This window comes from Sipha flava, unplaced genomic scaffold (genome assembly GCF_003268045.1).
Source record: "Sipha flava isolate LNK unplaced genomic scaffold, YSA_version1 164_pilon_pilon, whole genome shotgun sequence".
Taxonomy (NCBI): Eukaryota; Metazoa; Arthropoda; class Insecta; order Hemiptera; family Aphididae; genus Sipha; species Sipha flava.
This window is the reverse complement of record NW_020271825.1, coordinates 1,057,018-1,076,317: the sequence shown is the minus strand read 5'-3', so window position 1 is coordinate 1,076,317 and position 19,300 is coordinate 1,057,018. Positions and strand designations below refer to the sequence as shown.

Below are 19,300 nucleotides of genomic sequence, written 5' to 3'. Positions count from 1 at the left end.
AAATATAAAATAGAGTTTATAACTTAAAATTAAATATAAATTTTAGATTTTGAGGGTGTGTTGTTTTATTTTTTCTGTTTACATGATTTTGACCAAAAGGGTTGCTTCGAGCATCATAACCATGAAAATTTTTTAATAAGAAATTGTGTCAGTTGAGTAATTTTTTTTGAATTTCCTAAGAATTATCCAATGAATCAAAAAAACCTTCAATAGAGAATCAATCGATTTCTACACAATTTCTTTAGACAAAATAGAATATTTATATAAACACTTTAAAGACGTTTCATTAGAAATATTTTAAACGTTACTTTAACCTGTATTACATTTTCTTCTAACCACTAAATATACTGCGATTTTCAAGCAGATATTATACAGAGCTGATTTCTAATAACTTGAATCCGAAATGAGAGAAAATCATATTTTGGTCTGTCTTGTTAATTAACTCCAAAACATATTATATTCAAATCAACGCGGTGATGTTGAGTAGTGTTCTGAGTAGTGGACCAACTGAAAAACAGGGCGTAATTTTCAAATTTATAAACATACAGCTAAACAATTATGTCTTTTTTGATGACAGAATTATATAATAGGTTTAGTATGATACTTTGATGAATCTTAACAGAAAAAAAAAAAAAGAACGTAATAATGGCTCATTTCGGATGTGCTGTTTTTAGGTTTCGAGAATTTCTGATGATCGCGAGTTATAAAAAAGCCGGATCGCATGAACGTTTCATCAGCGTTATCGAATCGCTAACATATCGGTTACCGGTTCGACCAGCTCTGTTGGTGGGATTTCGATGTGTATTTGTTAGTCACAGCAACGTCGTTCGGAAGTTTTTAAGACGTCAATCGGTAACCGATGCCGACAATAACACTGCGTGGTGTTGTTCACACCGTTCGCGACGGTCGATCGGGGACCGGTCTCTTACCTCGCACGCCACGTCCAGGTTGACCGTCTCGCCGGTGGACGCCACGTGGCCGAGTATGCCCACGCCCCACGGTATCTGCACCTCGTTGTCGGCGGCCGCGGCCGAATCGCCAGCGTCCCGGGGCACGTTGTCCGGCAGCAGGAACCGGCCGCGCGCGCCGCTGTGCACATCGAACACCTTGGACACCAGGCGGCGGCGCATGGAGCCCCTGGGCGGCCCGTCCACCAGGAACAGCGAGCCGGCGTCGCAGTCCAGCAGCACGGTCAGGTTGTCGACGATCTTGTGCGACAGCGACTTCAGGTCCAAGTCGGTGGCGATGTCGCGGACCGCGGTCAGGAAGAAATCGCGTTCGCCCTGCGTGCGCCGCAGGTCCCGCTTGGCGTCCGCACTGTGCGCCGGCACCGGCCACCTGGGCAACCGCACCTTGGAATCGATCAACAGCGACAGCATGCTTATCGGGCTCGGCGGCAACGATGTGAACCTGTGTGACATTCGAAACATTGATTTTTCATCGTTATCGAAACGTTATGAACGACTCGTGACCACCGTTCGGCCGAGAAACCCGTTTAGGCCCAGTACCAGAAATCCACCGGACAGGACGGGCCGCGTGGGGGTTTGCTGCATGAGTTCTACTTCGGAATCACCACTCGGCCGGCGGTTCAGGCCAAGCGCGCGCACGAAGCAACTGTTCCGCGACAAAAGTTGTAAATCAGTAGCGCGTGCAACTCGCACACCAGGCGATCGATTAGCAAGCAATCGGCTTAAAATCGGTTGTACGCAATCGTTTTCCGCGAATGCAATTACTATGTGGCACCGAACCACTATGTTCGTGCACGTTAGGGTGACCATATAAAGAATAAAAAAAAAAAAAACAGGACACTTTTTTTGCAATGGGTAAAAAAAAATTATTAACTATCGTCAACACAAAAAACTTATATGTATGAAAACAAAACTTATAATTTCGAAAAATAACTATTGTTCTAGTGTTATGAATGTTATTTATTAATTTTATTATTAATTATTATTATTGTTAATAATGTTATATATTATATCATGTTACAATGATGATATATTATAATAATCGACGATTGACATCGTTGTAATTTTGGAGAAAATAAATACCTACACTAAAAATAAACATCTCAGTATGATTGGATTTCTTAGTTAAAAATATCTAAAGCAATTTATTGTTGATGACTATCAATTAATCGCTAAAATCACTTTTTGATGAAAAAATAATGAAAAACAGGATTAAAATTGGACAGTCACGGAAAACAGAATTAAATGCGTCCTGTTTAATTCTGATTGAAAAAACAGGACCTATGGTCACCCTAGTACATGTTCAGTTCGTTTTGATACTCTGTTTATATTTTAGTGAACCTACGTAAATCGACACAACTTATCCAAAATCAGTTATGTGCGTGTGGGCACAGAAGTTTTAAAAGGTTGCAAACTAGTTGTAAGCTCAACTGATTCACAACTTTTGTTGTCAAAACCGTTGCACCACGTGCGCCTGGCCATGGACACGCAGTCGATTTCGGTAGTGAGAATAGACGCTCGACCAAGTGAATAGAAACGGTTTATATTCACTTGTTCAAAAATTTTACTGGGCCGAGTTCACGTGGGACAGGGCTCGGCTGAGAGTGTTCATCGTGTATCAACGAGGATTAACGCTAATGTTACGACGTTAATGGTCGCCACGCAAGCGTGTTTCCGATCGAACGCGTGTCGGGACGGCGTTCGGTAGAGTAACGGTTGGCCCCGGACGGATTGCATTAGCTGCTTATTCACGGTTTCGTCTCGGGGAATGAAGGTGGAGGGTTCAGATACGAGAGGACAGTGGTCATCGGTTTGTCGTTAGCGAGTTTCGATGTACTTCGAACCGTAACTAATGCACGACGGTTTGTCAGGAGAGCGTTTAAATTTTCGAATAATCGTGGACGCTATTGTTGTTGACAACGAATCGAGGGAGCACAGGGACTAATGATTATTTGTGTGTAGATGATTCGGTTAAGGATAAACGCACGAGCATGTGTTATTGTATTCTACCGATTCGACAACGAGTCCGTTTGCTTAACGCGATTACTGAAAATAACAATTCACGAATTACTGCGTTCGATTTTTTTTCGCTGGACTTAACAAGTGCAAAAAACAAATTATATTTAATCGTTTAAAATTATACCGCTCGTGTTATGCAACGCGACCGTCTGGTGCGCGACAAAATGTCATGTATTATACGATGTCACTTACATTCTTCCGCAAGTCGATAACAAATAAAATATTTTATATTTGATTGCACACCAACCACGCATATGGCCGTATTAACAATCGTTTAATGGTACTCTCGAGTACTATATAGAAAAATAATAGCTCAAGTCTAAGCGTGGCCAAAACGATTACTATTAATATAATAACAATAATTATAAGACAATTATTGATATTATTAATCACTATGGAAAATATTAAAATTCGGTGATGTAACCACACGTAACTACATTTTTTTTTAATGTTAAGTTCGGCGGAATTCTAAGTTGAGCAGAAAGTTAAACTATGAGACTGTGTAGTTGAACAGACATGATTCATGTTTTAACCTTCAACGAAAAAAACACGAAAAAACATTAATTAAATTCACAGACGGTTTTGTTTATTTACATTTTTAAACGTCGAAGGTTCGGATCATTTATAATGATGGCAGATGATGACAGTAATAAGAATAAGTAAAGAAATAGACTTACAGCGGACGTTGTAGTGGTGTGCATAAGGAATAGATGTCGAGAAACCCCCATCACGCACTCAGATGATGTACCGCTCGACCACGTACTTCTGTACGATGTGGTAAGATGTCATTATGACGGCACACTTATGAAATCGATCGAAAAATACATCGAATACGTGACTAAACACGGGCGTACACAAAAACCACAGCATAAAACGATATTGAAATAATGGCATCACTACACACTCGCATATGAAAACAGAAGTTATATTTTAACCATATAATTCTTTAAAAGCATTTTTATATAAATACAAAAGCTAAAAACAAACATTTAAAATCTTAACAATTGATCCATTCTCCTTTCATACGCCAAAGCCGAAGTGCACAAAGTTAAAAATGAGAAAAAAATTGTTCCATTATTGTTATTATTATTAGCTCCTACTTACTACCCTCATTATATGTTCGTTATTACGTGTTTTATTTAAAACCACAGCGTTTTAATAACCATGAAGTGTCTAGAATAATCATTTAAAATTCTTATAAAAAATAACATATTTTATTCAGTTGATTTTTTGATACCCCATTAAGGTCTAGATAAAAATATTACTCAAGATTTCTTCAAAAATATCCCGAACAAAAATAAGTTAATGATTAAATTATGTATCAAATTATGTATTATTTTCTGAACTACAATTTTAAAAAATAAAATAAAATTTTGATTCAAGTTATTTTCATTAGTCATATTTTATATTTTAGTAATTATCTTAAGATGGAAAGTAAATGATTTATAAATATTACAATGTTTATTTATTTTTAAAGCGCAGTGTACCATGCCTAGAAAACAAACAAGGCTTTTAACTGAAATTAAGTTGAAGAAAGCTTTTCTAGGTCAAAATAGTGTTTATCGTAAAAGCTTATCTCTTGAATTCAAACATATTCGCAGAGTTATTTTAAAAGATTTATTCTACACACGAAAATATAATCTAATTTTAAAACAATATTTGCCAGAAAGACCTTATCAAATAAAACTTTAATCACACAGTAAGGCCATGTTCGGAATTAAAATGAAAAATGCAATAAGATTTGATAAAACCACTTTGATTCCTAACCGGAGGTCTCAAGAGGTTTTTATATTTCCGGGTACGTAGTGTAAAATATTTGTTTAAAGTAAATAAAATTATTCCCCCGAAGAACCTAAGGCTATCAGTTCTGATTTTTTTTCAAATCAGTATAATGGTTCAAAAACTCAAATTTATCCCGTAAAATAGGTATATATTGAAGTTATGAGAAGATTCACAAAAAACAACTTATCATAAAAATAATTTGATTAATACCTATTTAATATTTCTTTGTATATTTTTAATTTTTTCGATAAGAAATATTACAATAAATATGTATATATTTAATAACCTAGTTTCAATATATTGCAACCAAAAAAAATTAACTGTCAGCCACTAGATGTTTTTTTTTTTTATTGATCGTTTTATATACATTTTAAGACTATTTATACATCTGAAAAACTTTTATCTATGCTATAGAAAACGATATAACTATATAAACGATTTACGGATGGTTGATAAATGGAATAATAAAATATCAACGACATTCGGAGGGTTAAAGTGGACCAACTAAGATTTACTATTATTATTAGGATAAGATGTTGAGAGCTATTAAATTATTTTTCGGACCTTTTAGACGATACTATCATAGCAAAATATATTTTCTTAACAAATACATTTTAATAATTAAGTTCAATATACATCTTTTACATTTTGGTATTTATTTAATCATTTTTGGTATTTTATTTAACCGTTACCGAATAATGAAATAAAAAAATATTATTTTATTTGAATTTTTTTTAACGTTTTTTTTTATTTCTTTAAAATTATTGCTAAAATTAATGCTATTATTATTATTATTAAATTTATAATACATTAATTTTTAAGGTTAAAATTCGATTTTAAAAACAAAATTTAATTAAATTTATTTTAAATTACTATAATGATTGAGTTATGTTAATTTTTAGTTATTAAAAAAAAATTCATTAAAATTTACATAAAAAATTACTAAAAATACATTAAGCCAATTATATTGATGATAAAATATCAAATTGAAATTGCTAATTTGATCTAAAATATTTAAAGTATTATTTTAGACGAAAATAAATATTATAATATTTGCCAGACTTATTATTTTATTCACGTATTATAATTTTGTAAAATTCATATCCTTATCATCTAGTATTAAACCTTTTGATACTGAAATATAATTCCACCACATATTTCTTATGAATTTTTAAAAAATAAACAATTAAAACATTTGTAATTTTTTTTTTTTTTTTTTTTTTTGTGACAAATAATCTTTCACTCGTACTTAGCATATTAGCATGCAAATGACATAGGAGTGAGTGAGAATAGTTGATGTTGGCAGGCACGCTTTTATGATATAATAACATATTATATTTATAATAGGTAGTATATATATATTAAATATTTTACACTCATACACAAAATGTATTATTATGTTGATTCTCAAATTTGTAATTATTAAGGGGAACAAATAATATTTAAAGAAGTGAAAAACGTTAAATTATCCATAACACAATTTTTTCACGCTTAAAAATTCTAAATGTAACATGAGAAAATATGTAAATAACATGAGAAAATAACTCCGAAATACTTGTGTAAAATATGTAATATAATTAGTCACTGCACGGAACTATTTTGTGTAAGTTCAAGATTAATAATTTTGAATATCAGAAAATATAATATAGAAAAAACGAAAAAACTATACCTGGTATAATTCATGGTTCAAATTTATATTAGTAGTAAACATATTATCAATGTCGATATTATTTTTCTTCTTCGTTGCTTATGACAATGGCTTATTCGCTTATTGTGGGTAAACAACACATGCATTTAATACAGAATAACATTGTTTTTACGGTTTAATATTTTTAAATAAATATGTAAACAATTACATTGATGTTTATATGTCGAACAGTGAAAATTGAACGTTAGACAATTTATGGGTACCAAATACACGCCTGTGAATTTTAGTGATTTGATTAAAAATTGAAAAATATTTTTATGCATTTTAACCGAGCGTTTGATGCAACTAATACAGTTTTATTACATCTAAACTTAATATGCTTATGGTTTTTTATTTAAGTTATTTCGAATTCATAAAATCGATTCACAAATTTAAATGATGTACTCTCTGAGACTGATAGCGTTAAAATATCTGTTCTTAATTTTTGTGTGCTCAATTCACAACATTAAATTGACGCTGTACAAATATGTGCGATAATGGTATTGTTAGGTGTCACCACATTTTCTGTAAATTAAGATTTAAAACCTGCACTACTATAGCAAACATTAAATCTTAGTGAGCTACACAAGAAAGTGTAATACTCTCATCAAACGCTATCATTTTATAATCACTGTACGTTTTGTAACTTGTTTTGTCGCGACGATACTACTGCAACTAACTAACGTTAACTTATTATTATTATAAATCATAATTTAATAAACATTGTTAAAGCTATTTTAAAATGGTGAAAATATATTTATAAACTTAGGGGTGAATGGTGAATTCTCAAATTATCTCATATCGAATTAGCCCCTCTCATTTAAAATTCTAATCACGCTACTAGAACGCTCTGACTAAAAAATGATATAATAAACGCGGGTTGTGTTTTAAATTTGTTACTTACTATATTAACTAATCAAAGTCTAAATTATTGAATAGTAATACTGTTCTCCGTAGCGTTTATAAAAACAACGCATTCTAAAATGTATTTATTTCTTAATATTAAGAATTTTATGATATTTTGGCTATTTTTTTGGTTTTATTTTTTTATTGTAACTCGATCCAAATTTTATGTCATGGCACTTAACCATCGTCATTATACAAATTTTTTCATTACTTCTATTTCTAGATAATTGTATAAATCAGAACTATAATAATCAAATAAAATTATTTATTTTAAATAGTAAATTCAAATACTCGGTCGGTTAAATTGTTAAAAAATTATCTGAAAAAATAGTATAGGTGAAAAAAATTGTAATTAAATAATTAAAGTCAGGTACCATGTATTAGTATTACTACTAGGTTGTGCTTCTAATGTAAGACATTTTATAAAAACAATTTTACAATTTTAAATCGCATGCAATATCATATAATATATAATTCGTTTTAAATTATACATGATTTTTCTTTATAATTTATTTTTAATTTAATTTCACAGTGGTTATAGTACATTTCAGCATTTTTTTTTTTTTTTTTTTTGGAAAAGTTTAATCATACGTACATACGTAAAAGGATATTTCCATTTAATTCAAACATTAATTTTGTTTTCTGTTTATCATTTTTATAAACTATCATATATTAGACAAAATGAACGAATGAAAATTGTGTACCCACGGTAACATAATTTGTAACGTTAGTTTACGTTTAATTCTCAATTGAATGCTAATAAGTAGTAGATTTAAAGTTTGGCCGATGATTCTGCCGTCACAGTTAATATAAATACCACGGTTCAACGTAAGTTTTTTCGTTAAAAAATTTCCCAATTTATTTTTTGAAGTACAAAAGAGAACTGTAACGCTGCTGAAATACCCATTTTTTCTGATCATTCATTTATGTATAGCCAACATGGGTCGTTTCCCATCAAGCATTTCATTGTCATACCTATCTAAACTGATCACTTCGCACAGATATTCCGTATCACCTTGAGTACTGATAATGCTTGCTGTAATCAAAATATCATCTTTGTACGTCAAAACGTGATGAACAGTTTGAAGCCTGAACGTAACGCCACATGATTGATTGAAGCACAGATGGTGCCTTGGGTAAAAGCAAAATGAAAAAATACTTTTCGATTTACGGGACCCTAGACATCAATGTACCGTGATTGCCTATACGCAGCGCCGTGTTATAAATGTATTTGAAAAATATTATTTTTACTCTTCTTTATTTTAAAAGTTAACACGAATTTCAAGTGTTCGTAAATTACAACACGTATGTTTGGTGTACATCGTTGTTCGTGTGAATATGTTGAATTTGATTTTAGTTCAAATACTTATATTTCTATGTATAACAAAATAAAATATGATAGCTAATGCTCGCGCAAACAGAACAAGACGCGTTTATCGGAAACATTAATTTAATTTATTTAGAAACACGTTACTTTTGACTGAAGCAAATTATTGCTTGTATTTTATATAACTGTATTACATTTTATTAAAATGTTTCGTTGATGTATACGCAGAGTATATACATGTATAACACATAATACGAAGAATCGTTAATATCACATATTTACAGATTGTATGCGCACGCGTGTGTGTGTACATAGTTGCTTATATGCGAGTACGTTATGTGTAATCGTAATCATATGCAGGGATCAATAAGTAAAATTATCATTTATATACGATTCATAGGTGGATAACCCATATTGAGCAGAACACAACCATTCAGTGTAAGTTTACAGCTAAGGCTACTTTTTTGTGTTCAAGAAGAAATCATTATCTATTATGTAGTTTTTTTAATATTGCTTTTTCAATAGTTTTGTATAGTTCAACGAAAATATAAAAATACCACGAATTTCGACATGTAAATAACTTTGAATATATATTTGTTAGTGAAAAAATAAAAATACTACATTACAGATAGTATTTTTTCCTTTAGAAAAAATTCTGCACTATTAATTTAAATTAAATAATTTTTTTCTTAATTAAAATGTATTTTTACTCTTAAAGTTTTGGAGTATCACGGCCATGTTTTAATCGAATATACTAAACTCGAAAGTACAAAATGAAAATAGGATCTATAAAAAAATTCATGCTCACGTTAGTCTTCGTTATGTCATTCTGCAACCAGACACTAACTAAAACTCGTGTTTGATTTGTGCTCCTACTGTCAACTTTTCACCAATAAGGCATAACGTGTGGTCAAGAATTGAATTGCTACTTAATTTATTATTTGAGATCGGATATATTTTTACTTTATATAAACAGATATAATAAGTGATTCGCGATTTCTGCGGCACTTTATTTACTTTGTCACGTTATCCTAATGCGAAACACAAGTACTAAATTGAGTGATGCTGTGTGGTGGACTGTGTGACAATAACAGTGGACACGTGTGCATTATTATAAAAGTTAGAAACCTGATCCAAAACATCACTCCAACGTGAAGATTCGAAAAATACAAAATAATATACTCATATATTTGACCCAACATTTTATTTTACTAAATATTACGTTCAACATTTTGTGGCCCATAGAACTCCGTTTATTTTAGTCTTTAAGTTTTAATCGAATACTACATTAACTTAAAATGTTTAAATATAGATAAAAGTGGCATAATATAATTAGGATGATTTATACCTATTATAGAAAAATGATATAACCTGTGTATAAATTACGAGTATAATAATTTAATTTAAAATTGTTTCTTTTTAGAAGTAAAACTTAATACGATTATAATAGTGTGTTTAAAGGATAATAATATAGTATTGCACACGAAAAAATAAATAACAAATTAAGTACCTATTATAATATATGATACAACAGTCACTAATGCTATTTCTATAACATACAAAACAATATGAGAAACAGTTAAATATATAGTTGTACATCAAAAATTAAGATACAAGAAATAAGAAAAACTTAAAACAATTGTGTTTAATATGAATTCAATACATTTTAGTGAAGTAATATAATAATAATAATAATAATAATAATAATCAGCAGAGTCTTAATAGTATGGAAATATTTTTAAATAATATAGCTGATGAAACGAATTGCCTATAGTAATCAATTATTCTTAGCGTTCTCAACCTATTCATACCAATACATCAAATTTGCGCGATGAAATTTTAATGAAATATTATATAAGCAAAATAAATTAATGAGTGGAATATTTTAATTGTGCTTCAATGTTATATATATATTACTATTCTATAAACTTTATTGGAGAATAAATCAATATCGATGGTTTTAATAAAGTTGTAGAACAATGAATAATTTTTAAAATTATATTTAGAAGTGAAAAAGTTATTTTATTAATTTTTTCAGAAGTTTTTACTACATGAAAAGTTGAAATAAAAAATAGAATTCACTTGTTCAAAATTATTTATACTTTTACTACAATTGATAGCCATTTAAATTTTATTTTTAAGCCTGAATAGTTTTTGTTTAATTTTTTAAGAAATAAGGTATATGCAGTTTGTGGTCGAGTTTCCAAAAACTACTAAATTAAAATTTATTTTTTAATTGTTTACTAAAACATTTGTATTTATTTTTATAATTTCATTAGTTTTGTACATAATCGTGCGAGTTCACAAATTACAGACTATTTTATTTATGTTAGTACACGCTTAGTAATGGTGCCCATTAAGACATACGTTGTAGTGTTATTATATATTTTTTATAAATTATTATATTTGAAGTGGTTATTATTAATTGCGCCTTTCATACACTATCTGGTCATTCTTTTGATAAACCTTATTCTTCACCTGGTTCGGACTACGACAAGAGTCGTTGCCATCCCCTCGCTAAATCGCGAGTACGGTACGGCGTAAACAGTATTATACGTGAATTTATATTAAATGAGAGAATATTGTAAAATCACAGCTCATGCATTACTAAAGTTCACGGAATCCAGCATAGCGATGAGAATATAATTAATTCGGCGATCTTTTAACACGATTAATTGTGGAAAGATTAGGACATTGAACATTATTTATGTTTCCCACTCAAAATTTTAATTACATTCAATTAACCAAAAACAAACAAAAGGAAGTTGTTTCAAACTTAAAAAACAAAACTTTATAGAACCATAAAAATTATTATAAGTAACATAAATTATTCATCTTAATTGTTAATTTCTCGGTGATACACACTCCAGTAATAGTAAAAATATGATTTTTATTAACTTTTTATATACGTTACAATATTGTAGTTTTACATCACGTGATATGGGTTTTAAATCATAGTAGATTTCCATTTAAAAGTAGTCATAACACTATTAAAATCTAACCAATCGAACACTATTTGCAACTATTCACAACTATAAAAATTACAGTGAAATATTTTTAAAAATTATTCAGCATAATACGTAATATTTCAAATAGTATATTGAACTTTCAAATCGTATAATAAACTGTTTAAAATGTTACGCATAACTATTATAATATTATAGGATATTGGTCAAGTAATCATGAGTTTCTTAGTTAAAATATTTTATCATATTAAAATATACTAATCTCAAACAACAAACAACAATGGCTTCGGACGGTGAACTTATTAGTTGTACGAAAGAAAGAAAAAACAATTTTGTTTAAATGTAATATAATGTGTTTTTAATCTCAAGTAGAACGTTTTGGTTTTTTGATTCGCAACGACTCTATATATTTGTACGGCATGATAACGATTGCGCGAAATTATATCCGTATCACACGTACTCACTTTCTCATGTCCTTTAGAGATGATCTTCTGCTAGAACAAATAGGCACGTCCTTGCCAATCTCCTGTGTGCGCAACACGCTACGTGTCTTGGCTCTGGCGAAATCGTGTCGCCGACATCTCTTCGAGTTGGACCGGTACATCTGTGACACGGACAGCGAATTGTTGCCTCCATTAACTAGGATGCTCGGTGTGTTGTTCGGGCTTGTACCGGTGGATGGCGTAGCCACCAAACCATTGGCAGGGCTCACGTTGCCTGACGACGACGGGGACGTGGCCGACGATATGTAATCGTTTATGTTGAGGAACCCGTGGGACACAAGCCATTTATTGATGAAATCTAGTTCAATTTTTCGCAGAAAGTAGTCCTGACAGTAGTCCGGATGGCTGTCCAGCCAATCCTCAACCACCGACAGTGTGATTTGCGTCATATCGTTCACCATGGAATTTTTTCCGTCATTCTTCCACATTCATCTGCAACAGAAAAAAACGAGTATCTAAATGCCAATGTTCAACTATAACTCATCGCGAAATTGAATTATCTCGTTTAATGGTTATTAACTAACCAATATCAACCATTGAACTCTATTATTGTGTATGTACTGTTAAACCTCAAGTGTAATTTAGATGTTCTCAAATAATATTTACCTCGAAATAAATCATCTCTGTCAATAAAATAAAAAATCGTGAAAATCACAACTAGCTTTTGAGTTTCTAGTTAAACAAAACTAAAAGAAAGTATTAAAACTAAATAACATTTGAACCTGCTTACATATATGTAGTATATGACTTTAATACATATATATATCACAATATTTTCACGAAACCAACAGAAATATTTAGTTTCTTCCACAAATAAAACATTTTTCACGGTACGCCGTACATACATTGTGTGGCGTTGTTTTTCATTTGCATTTTGTCTATAAACTCTAACAATTTCAATGAAACTGAAAGCGTCAAATGAGCCTATTTTTAGTTATTACTGCCGAAATCGAACCATAGTTATTCTTTCCGAAACTCTATCACCGATTTTGATAATATTATTGATTTATGCAGTGAGCTATGGGCACATATAACCAATCGATTCCAATACAAAGGGTATAATAAAAAATATTTCCATCGACACATTTCTAAAAAAAAAAAAATGAAAAGGAAGATTTTCCACTCCGTCTGCCAACCTACTGACGTAGTTTGCTGAAAGATATGTCGACAAGGAATTATGTCGAAATTCAATCCGCCACAAAGTTCAACAAACTTTGTGAATTCTAAGGTCATATATCCGCAAATCTCGTTGACAAGAGAACATAAATGTGTCTTCATGTGTATAAAATCTTTCTCGCTGTTAGTCTAACTCAACCCAACCTAACCAAAACTTCTTTTTTTGTGTTCAATATCAGAGCTTTGAAACTTTTTGTAAATTATACGAACTGCAATGTTTGATGCAACGAAAGACTGATACATTTACAGTAGCGAAACATCATAGGATATCCACGTCTAGCCACAGAAGAGCACAAATAAATAATTTGGTTTTATCATATACCAATGGTTAAATTAAATATTAATTCAATACATTCGAATGTAATTAAATTTACTCGATATATTTGTTAAAAGTTAATTTTTTTTTTTTCTTGTAATATCATTATATGTTATTCGTATAATAAGCTAGTTGCAGGTCGCGCGCACGAGCTGCTAGTGCCCGGTCTAGCGAATGATTCCAGAAAAACATTCAGATACAGTAAAAATATAAATGTGTGAGACGCCAAGACGAAACGTTTAACGTCTCGTTTTTTTCTGTTGCGATTTGCGGGGGTGACTGAAAAGAGAGTGTAAGTTATAGTTACGTTATAAAACGAGTCTTATCGTTCGTATTTTTGTATTATCTTTAATTAATCATTACTAACTCGGCTTATTGACGTCACCGTTGAAGCTTTATCGACCGCTACAAATTTAATAACGTTTTACCATACTATTTATTTATTTATCGTGATCATTTAAAAAAACATTATTTATAATATTTTCATTGTAATTTGTTCTTGAAAAATTATTTTGAGATATAAGTATCACATGTTAACACGACTCACATTCGAAAACACAATAAACTATATTTTATTTTGTTTTCTTAAAAAAAAAAAAAAATATTATATAATACTTAGGGTACAGGGAAAATAAAATGGGTGGTCGAGAATAACGTAGTGCTATTTTTTCAACTTCTCCACGACCTGAATACTCACGTCTCAACACTATAAATGTACATTTGTAACTATGTATTTGGCATTGTAAGTACTTTTTTATTTTATTTTTTTATGCTGTTCGTTTTTCTGTATTTATTCATTTTAGTGTGAACGACTAAATTAAATTAATTACCTTAGTTGACGTTCAAAACGACGACTGAATTAATTAATATAAACATCAGGGAAAGATAAACCGGATGTACATAAGCTTGGGATTTTTAGAGAGAAATATTGTTCTAAACTTATAACGATCATAAATATTTTATTATTTTATACGTAACCTGAATATGACTCAGTAGTCCTTATTTTATTTTGAATGTAAATTCAAAATTAAAACATTAATACACTTTAACAATTATGTTGTATGTAATCGCCTAGTTTTTATCATAGACAAAAGTAAAAAGAAAAATATATTTTGATTAGTTTTACTGTCGATTCTAAATACTAATTAGTAAAGTTAAATGAATATCGTATTTTGATGTCGATTCGAGATAAAATTTTAGTAAAAATTCGAAAATTTTAGAGTACTCGAAAAATTATTTAACAATAAAAACCCAAACACGGAAAAAAATTTCTAATAAAAAAAATCAAGAACCATGAATAAAAAAAAATCAAAATTACGAATTAAACTAAACAGAGAAAAATGAATTTATGATTACTATTAGTATTTATCAAGGCTAGTTGCTGACATGCAATTTTCAGTTACAACAATTTAACAACATTTAACGCTGTGGAAGTCATTAATGCGATTAAACAGTTGCGCAACTGAAAATTGCATGTCGACGACTAACCTAAGTTTACATTAAATTCCGTTATTGTCGGATAATCTCTATAGTTCAATAACAACGGTACTGACCACATTCGATCTATACGTGTGATAATGGAAATTTTTCTTTGATCATACATTGATGTTCATGTTTTAATTTTTAATGGCATACCTACGTAATTTTTTCCGTACTTGGGTTATTTTTATTATTATATTTGTAAACTGGGGTTAATTCGAGTTAATTTGTTTAATACATTTTCATCATATAGATTTTTAATAACTTACAAGAATTTAAATTACTTATTGCTAGACCGTCTAAGGATTTTACTCGACTTATCTTTACGTAAGATTGCCGACGTAAATAAACCACCATTCGAATAATATTATACTTATATGTAAACGAATTTACATCAATTAATATTAAATCGGGTTTCTCTAATGGAGTTTATGTTTTTTGCATAATATTACGAAGATATTTTCGGTCAAATCTCAAAATTATAGGATTTTCACGTAAATATTAATTATATCCTGATTAATCCTAGACAAATTACCAATATTCTCATTATATATATAATTATTTTCTATTTAATGTATTAAGATATTTACATAACAGCAAATATGAAAAAGAACATTTATAGTATTCAAAGTTGTATGTATGTACAATATTTCTACACATTGAAGAATTTAAAAAATATTTAAATATAAGTACTGTATTTTGGTACTGAATTTACATTGATATTAGTCAGCGAAACATGAAGTTCTCTAGGTTCAGTTTTAAAGTGAATTCTAAACATTCACACTGAAAATAATATGAAGTATCCGGAATTATAAAGTATTTGCTTACACAAATCAAATTTAACAATAAATTTATTAATTAATTTTCTGTATTGAATAATGATTTTCAAATTTAGTAAAATCAAATGATATATTAATAAAAATATTTCAAGTTTATATCACCTACAACAATATTATTTAAATTTTTAGGTTTGAGCAATTAACTAAAAATAATGGATAAAAAAGTAGGCACATAATAAAAAAATAATAGACCTACTTGTCTTACATAAAAAATAAGTTTTCAAGATAAATTATTACTCAGTAGATGTTGATCTATTTAGGTTAAATATTCTTTGACGAAGTCATAATCGATCGTTTTTAATTGTAAATTAAACTACTGACATTATAAAATTAAAATATTTTGTTTTACCTTTATGGGCGTTGGAATTGTATAATAAAATTCAAACTCACATTTTACTGTTGTGGATTTTTAAAAATGTGTGACAGTGATATCGTATAATTACAGATTATAACTAACAGATTCTAAACAATTATTGGATTATGGACTGTAATACTATAATTAGATAATATTAATAATAATAATATTTTGAAAGTTTTTATTAATTTTTTACCAAATGAAGTAATTTATTGAACAGATGAATCATTGAAACGATTTACGCATAATTATAATTACATACACGCATTGATGTGTTTTATGAACCAGTTAAAATTAAATCCTACCTTGCTACAGACCATAATGTTTCTTTGTGTGGTTCATGCATGAAATTTCATGACGTAAAACAACAATAATATCAACTGAAAATTTAAATTCTCGTATTACAGCATTCATTTTTTATTCCTTTTATTTACAAGAGTTGATTTAGACCATAATATGCATACAGAAAAGCATAACATATTTGGTGCTCTCTTATTATTTATTGTTTTACTATTAAAAAAGACCATTGTTATTGGTAAATACAATATTGATTAATAAAATACACATAATGTTAAAACACAGTTATTCTATGAGCAGTACAACATAAATATAAAATTAGACGATCGATTCGACCAGCTGGACTCTTCCTAGTCATTGAATTAGCATATTAAGTACAGTAGACTGTTGTAACCGTCTGTACAACATTATACATTTTATACGGAATTTTATTTGCCTGCGTTACTGCAATGCGTTACTCGTACGTAGACATTTAACAGTTATTATTTAAACTCAATAAAAACTATATAACTCACTCGAAAACCACTCACTGGTACTAGGAGAGTAACTGCCAATTGTGTACGATTTAAATACATGTCATACATACAGCAAAGGTAAAATTGTAATTTTTAATAGTTTTCATAATAATTACTATTCACTAACTGGCTCTGACGATTCGGGTATAAATGTTGAATATCAGCAGCAGAAACAGTGTAGCTACATAGCAATAGTATGTACGCTACCGATTTCTTATTGTTGCCAGAATTTTAATCAGATTGCTGTTCTAAATGGGATTGCATTGTACAACAGCGTCGTCGCCGTATAACGTAATAAAATTGGTCCGGGTGAAAAGGAAGAGAGATACAGTGAGGTGGTGCGAACGTGTGAACGTGTCGGGAATGACAAACCAAAATATTTTATCCCAAGGTTACGCCACCGGAAGACAATCCGACAGTACGACGTTGTATAATAAAAGTATATTATAATATAAGTGAATTTTCCATCCAACCCTTGATTGTCCCGTTATCACGGAGAAAAAAAATTATATTTTTCGAATCGTGCATACGTGTGTGTGCGTCTGTGTGTATGTTTATATGGCTACGATAAATTGACAATAAAGAAATTTTCAATTTTCATAGAAGCTACTTGTGTGTGTCTGTTTGTGTGTATGTATTTATATGCGAGTAGGTCATTTCAAAAACGCTTTACCCCTCATAACTCGACTTGAAAACTAAACAATATTTAAGGATTTTCACGTCGAAAAGATGACGCAATGATTACATGTGACAGTACATTCATTAAATATACTTATTTATAGGTATTCATATGTATACTAGCTGAATTATCCGTAGTTACCGGGTTTAAGTATATAAATGTATGTAACCTGCCAAGATTAAATTTTGTTAAATCTATTGAAATTTAAATTAATTTTATTAATATAAATTCAAAATTTCGAAAAATCCTTTCTTAGCGCACGTCTACATCATAATAGCTATCTGTATGCCAAATTTCAGCCAGATCCGTCCAATGGTTTGAGCTGTGCGTTGATAGCAGTCAATCAGCTTACTGTTTTATATATACAGATTTAATCAATAGAACAACACTGAAACCCATGTCTCTCTCTAATAATTTTTTTAATAACCTAATTCTTTTAAATTTTTACAATAAATATTAATTAGAAGCCCATTCGAATAAACATTTATATCCTTTTATTTTCTACTGGAACGCAGTTTTTTCGTTACATTTCGTAGATTTTTGGCGAATCCCGTAGTTTGTAATATACAGTGGTTTTTCTAATACTACGTGATAAGTGTACGATACTTTTAAAAGATTTTATGCTATACAAACGCTTTATACGATTGCTTTGTTGTTGCAGTTATTAAGAAAACTGCTGGAAATCCGTATAATAGCTTCTTTAAAGTGTTAACTTGACAACTTTTCCTACTAGAAATCTCTTATTACTGTGATGTTCGGAGAAATCACTTTGATCAAAGTCGTGTACACAGGTACAAATAAAAAATTGCATGGCAAAATAATAGACGATTATATGTAGTTGAAATTGATTTTTTTTTTCGTTATTTTCAATTTTTCTAGGAACTAATAAGAAATTTAAAATATAACTTTTGCCCAAAATACTAACTATAATTCAGTTCATATCTTTTATTTTATTTTATGGTAATCAAAGCAATTGGACGTTACGTAAACATAGATACACAAAAAAAATAAATACATATCATGATAAAACGCTTCACTCAGAACCAAAAAATTTCTTGAGTGTAGTTTGATGTTGTTTTTTTTTAATAAATAGTATTGTATTCATATATTTTTAAACTAAAATATATAAGTTGATTAGATATTAAAATACAAATATCATATTTCTTGTGTTAAACCATCAAAATCATTCTCAAATATCAGTACCAATAAAGGTACACATTTGGTATGAATTACACTTCCAAATGCTCGACCGTAACATATTTTAATGAAATAATTATTATAACTTATAAAAACGTTTTCTCTTATCCAGTTTAACTAAGTATAATCTTTAAACAACGTGAACTTATTTTTAATTTTCTTAATTTATTTAAATATGCCCAGTAATTTAAAACCCATATTTTGATCTGCAAAACTTTTAAACGAGTACATTACATCTGATTTCAAATATTGGCTAGTTTTTTATTTTTAAAATTTTAATTAAAATCGT

General features: G+C 29.8%; 1 protein-coding gene across 2 annotated transcripts in view; it reads right to left on the bottom strand.

Moving 5' to 3' along the window:
- LOC112679555 (dual 3',5'-cyclic-AMP and -GMP phosphodiesterase 11A-like) overlaps nt 1-19,300 on the bottom strand; it is a 47,940-nt gene that overhangs the window by 11,209 nt on the left and 17,431 nt on the right. Inside the window, exons 2-3 of one of the 2 annotated variants that reach the window (XM_025549406.1) lie at nt 12,120-12,590; nt 930-1,410 (exon numbers count right to left, since the gene is read on the bottom strand). In XM_025549406.1, the coding sequence (XP_025405191.1) occupies nt 930-1,410; nt 12,120-12,586 (948 nt within the window). In that variant the 5' untranslated portion in view covers nt 12,587-12,590. Of the gene's footprint in view, nt 1-929; nt 1,411-12,119; nt 12,591-19,300 lie in introns of those variants that run through there. The other variant, XM_025549407.1, reaches the window with a different exon arrangement.